The 5,462-nt window shown below is 29.0% G+C and overlaps 1 protein-coding gene across 1 annotated transcript; it reads right to left on the bottom strand.

Moving 5' to 3' along the window:
• Positions 1 to 2,031: 2,031 nt before the first annotated feature.
• On the bottom strand, positions 2,032 to 5,226 carry LOC127080972 (uncharacterized). The gene is made up of 2 exons (XM_051021259.1): positions 4,595 to 5,226; positions 2,032 to 3,060 (listed from the first exon to the last, which is right to left on the bottom strand). The coding sequence occupies exons 1-2, from the start codon at positions 5,191 to 5,193 to the stop codon at positions 2,214 to 2,216; spliced, it is 1,446 nt and encodes a 481-aa protein (XP_050877216.1). The 5' UTR covers positions 5,194 to 5,226; the 3' UTR covers positions 2,032 to 2,213.
• Positions 5,227 to 5,462: the final 236 nt, after the last annotated feature.

Below are 5,462 nucleotides of genomic sequence, written 5' to 3'. Positions count from 1 at the left end.
ACGTTGCATTGATGGTAACTACAGTTGATCCTGAAAGTTCTGAAGAACCGGAAGATAAAGTGTTGTTAGAGTCAGAATCAAACTTCGATTCTAAAGAAGTATTTTCTAAACTATCTCGTTCTGATTTAGAGTCATGTCTTTCTAAAATGCTGGAAAAGTAACAATGTCTTCAGAGTAGGTACAAGGATCTTAAACAAGTCCAAATAGTTGCTTCTGAAACTCGTAGTGGACTTGAGAAGGATATGGAGATTTGTAATATACAGGTAAAACAAATACAGATATATAATATATGGAGAAATAATATAAAATTAAAAAAAAGGTATTTAATCAGGGTTAGTTATACAAACCGTTGTTATAGATAAAACGTAAAATATTATTAACCGAACCAATGATCATTCGCTTTATATCACAACAGTTGTATATTTCGACCATTGTGATATATAGCGCGCTACCTAGTTTATCACAATGATCCAACACCCGTGGTGGAAACATCATACATACAATCATACCATACCTCACAACGGTTGGTCGGACGTGGTTGTATCTCTTTTCCAACCGTTATGATATGTGTTTTCCATAATAATGACAAGATCATACAAACTTTAAATAGACTTCAATTTCTTCGATGTTGATCTTTAGCATTTATTTTCTTTTCTCTAAACACCAAAACTCTTTTTCCTCTAAAATTATTTCCTTTTAAAACTTGGTTAAAATAATTGAACTCAAATAAATCTGAAAGTAAAGAGATACTACATGAATATCAAATAGAAATGTATCCTACCCAACTTGGTAGTTACATCTTGTTCTTTCATACTTGATTTTTCTAACCACTAGAGTAATTTTTTTGAAAATTAAAAATATTTGAGTATTTATGAAAGAATTTAATTCACTGATAGTGTAAAGATTTTTTTACACTTTCAATTAATCACAACCATTGATTTATTTAAAATATTTGACTTTTATTTTAACCACTTAAAAAGTAATACAAACGGATGATTGTGATGTATTGACAGTGTAAAACTTTTTACACTGACAATGCATAACAATTAATCTCTTTATGAAATACCTCTCGAAAGAGAGGACGTAAAATAAACTTAATACAAGTGATTAACTTTATTAAAACAATGTTTGAAATGATATTCACTTGGAACTTTATATTTTTGGAACTTTCTCTTTTAAGTTTTTTTCTCATCTGTTGCAAATGATATCTCATTAATTTGTATTTGAATTGCAGGTCTTGAACTATATATTTAGAGTATTTCTATATTATACAATTGTATGGTATACTCTTTGGGATTTGAATTGCAAGTCTTAGTATTATTTTATAGATTTTCTCGCACCTAATTATACTATTTTTTTTTATCGTACTTCTTCCAATAATAATGATTTTAAAATGACTTTTTGAGAGAGAAATTTGAAATCATCAGAGCATCAGAGCTTTGATTTTTAAAGGATTCTGTAAAGATGTTATCAATTTTAGATTATCAATCAGATAAAATTGAAAATATTATGGATTAGGAAACATTAAATCTAGAAAAAAAAACACAAATTTGTAAATGATAAATTGATCCGATAAAATTTTGGAATCAATAAAAAAATTTGAATTTTATTATAATCAAAGATAACATTAACAATCACACCCAAAGATATTTAATTACATTAAAAAAATATAGACTTTTAATCCAAAATAAAAATAATATAGAAAATAAATCATAATAGACTTTTAATCCAAAAAAGAAATAAAACAGAAAATAAACCCTAATGTGTTGAAACCAATTTATTATTTACAATATAAGTGTAAATTTCTAAATATTAAAAAAAAAATTCATTGCAAAGTTTTCATTTATGTTGTAGCAAGATAGGTCAAAGGTAACATTTTCAAGCTCTATTCTTTTTCATGTGTACATACATTAAAGAACCTGCATAGGTGTAGTAGTAGCACCTATATATATATATATATATATATATATATATATATATATATATATATATATATATATATATATATATATATATAGTTGTTGAATCAAATTTCAAATCCAATTTTATCTATTTAAATCTTCATAGCCACCATAAAGAATCAAACAAGATTTCCGAAATCACTATGAGATTGTAATTTTGTTTGAAGTTCCATAATATAGTTTTTGTTAAAATCATGTGATATCTGACATTCAATCCAAATTTATACCGAAATTTAATCAAATTCAAAGAATTCAATAAGGCAAACTCTTGGAACTTGTGCTGACAACGAACGACTTAATTTTTGAGGACTCTCCATTTAAATTCGCTCTTTGAGTTATTATTTCCAAATTCTTATGCAAACTTTGTTTCACCAAATTCTTCATCAAATTCTTCCCTTCTTTACTATCTCTTTGATTCAAAGGTGACCCCATTGCAAATCTTGGTGTTTGTGGACCAGAATGTGGCCCCATCTTAACTTGCCTCTCATTCTTAAACCATTGCAATAGTTTCATAGCTCTCTTTTGAGCTAAAGGACTCCCCAACAAAACAACTTCAAGAAGCATAGGAACAATCCTAGCTTGTGCCATTTTCTCTCTTTGATCCAAACTTTGATGTGCCAAAATCATCAAAATATAAACCGACAACTCTTGACATTTTGGTTTGTCTTCCCATGACAAAACCTCAACAAAATTTTGTGGCACCATTGAACTTTTCTCCATTTCCTTTTTTCCCATTAGAGTAACCAACAAGTTACCTAAAGTAGCAAGTGCTTTTTCTGAAATTTCTTTCACTAAAGAAAGTTCCAATAAAATTGGGACAAGACCATAAGAAACCAAAGTGCTTGCATTTTCCAGCATGGTTGATATGTTGTATAAGGCTCCTAAACATGATCTTTTGGTGTCAACATTTGTGTCTTTTTTAAGAATGTCTTTGAGAAATGGTACAAAATCTAATGAAGGAAAGGGGAATTGTGTGTTTGCAAGTGATGATAATGATAGAACTAACTCTGCAAACTCATTCATGGTTGACTCATCTATAAGGTCAATTGTCTTAGGTAGTTTGGATAATATTCCTGCCTCCACTATCATAGCTTTGTTCCTAAAGAAAGAACACACATGTTAGGTAATGAAGAGGATTATAAGCATGTTTTAAGTTGGTCAAAGTTAGGTCACAAACAAGTGTTGAACATATTCTCAAAGTCAACATTTATAAACCAATCAAGAGATGGATAATAGGTTAAATTATTTGAAGTATCATTTATAGCATAGTAAAGTCAATGAGAATCTAAAATTATTGTGTTGGAAAATTGAGGTTAAGAAAAGACACAAAAAAAAATTGTTAATAAAATGATAAAGAAATGTGATGAACTACCTTCACTATATTTTATTAGAAATGTGCAATTTCTTATGACAAAATTGTCGCTTCAATATATACTTTGTCCCCAACTAGCTTAACCCAGCAACCCATTTGACAATAATGTACATTTATATGATTTAATATATTACTAATGTTTCTTCCAACTCATACATGTTTTTAAGTATTTGGATATTACAATTTATCTATAGCAAAATAAATAGATATTTTTTAATGGTTTAAATATGAAAAACATTTACAATTTAATCATGTCAAATTTTAAACCATATATAATAGTCACGTTCTCAAAGACACCTCTAATACTAGTAGAAAGTGATTGATGCGCGCATAAGTAATGTAAATTTCAAAAATATCAAATTTGATTATTGATAATAAAAAAAATATTATGATTATGACAAAGATAAATTTTGATATTTTTTGTGGTGTCACTGATTCGAATATAAATATTTGTCAGGGTGTTTAGAGAGAAAAAATAACACTTTGGTGGTTAGTGTTTACTATTGTCATGAAGAAAACCAGCCAAACAAACAACCACTTTGTATTTAATCAATCTTGTCCTTACTTCCTCCAAAGTCAAAATCAGCTGTTACTCAGTATTCAGTACCCATAATGCTTCAACTCTCACCAATTTGTTTATAAAATACTGACAGTATAATGCATTTAAAAGTTATACTATTTTTTTTTGAGATAAAATTGAAATATAATAAAATAATACTATTTATTTTATGAAATTTTTATTTTGTTAATGTGACATTCATTGCGGAATGAGAATATGTCCTAATTCATGCACTTGTGCATGATTTGAAGTTAGTGCTACTTATCCCATGTTCAAGTTCACCACTAATATTTTTAATTCCTTATGATTTATTATCTCACATTATTTAAATCAAATTATTGTATAAACTGAATCAACCACAACACAAGTTTTCAAACTTTAATCAAACAGAAAGTTTCACATCAAGTTAATAACATAAATAAATATGCATCATTCAGTTGATTGCATTTTATTAATCTCTTTAAGCTCAAACAAGAAGATTAAGACTCTCAAATTATAAAAAAAATTGTAATTTTAGGGGGAAAAAAGTGTTGAATAATAAAATGCTCTAGAAATATTTGATATACTAAGATGAATATCAAAGGATAAAAACATTATCATCTCCATTATAAAATATTATAACGGTTAAATTGTGATTAAATAAGAAAGTGTGGTTAAATAAGACTATTGATGTGAATTAATAAAAAAATTGGAAAAACTTACGTGTAAGTTCCATCGGCAAGGTAGATCAACGCCGACAGCCCTGCTCTCCGGCGACTAACCACCGTGGACGCCACCATGGATACCAAAACCGGCACGACCCCAAGTTCTGTTATCAACTTTCTAACTTTGACATCTTGTTTAACTAAAGTTTCAATCTCTTTTGCAGCAACCTCTTTCTCTTCCCAGGTTCCAAAGTGAAGCATTTTGACGGTCTTTTGCAGCAGAATTTCACTTTCCTCCGCCTCCTCCATCTCCTCATCCTGAACATGGTTGTCAGCAACTTGAAGTGTTGAAATTTGTTCAACTTTGTGAGGCTGTTCGGAGACGTCGCAGCGCTTTCGGGTTGCTTTGGATTGGAGAAAACGTTTGATACGAGTGAAGAATTGAAGCTTGATGTTAGACAGAATCCAAATTGAAGAAGAAGAAGAAGATGGTGAAGGAGTTGACATGTTAGTTTTGTGAGTGAGAGAGAGAGAGATATTTGTTTGTGTTTTTGAGTTTGGAAAGAAAGGAAGAAGAGAGAAGTGAGAGAAAGTGAATCGATGAAGGTATTTGAAGGGCTTTGTGAAGTTAAAATACAGGGGAAATACAGAGCACATGCAAATAACACTCTTGTTCTTTTTTTCTCTTTTTAATTCTGGATATTAAATTATGTCATATCACACAACATTTCAAATTATTCATTTAATAATAGGGATTTATCCATCATATATGTTGTAACTTATCAGTAAGCAAATTTTACCTCCACATTGCAAAGTTGGACGCTATGATTTCTGATACTTATGATTATATTCATCCATTTCAAAAATTGTCAAATTTTTAAAATAAATGTTATTTTGCTTTTTTTAATGTAGAAATTATTGTTATT

The sequence above is a fragment of the Lathyrus oleraceus genome, chromosome 1 (assembly GCF_024323335.1).
Source record: "Lathyrus oleraceus cultivar Zhongwan6 chromosome 1, CAAS_Psat_ZW6_1.0, whole genome shotgun sequence".
In the NCBI taxonomy this organism is placed as follows: Eukaryota; Viridiplantae; Streptophyta; class Magnoliopsida; order Fabales; family Fabaceae; genus Lathyrus; species Lathyrus oleraceus.
This window is presented reverse-complemented; position numbering and strand designations above follow the sequence as displayed.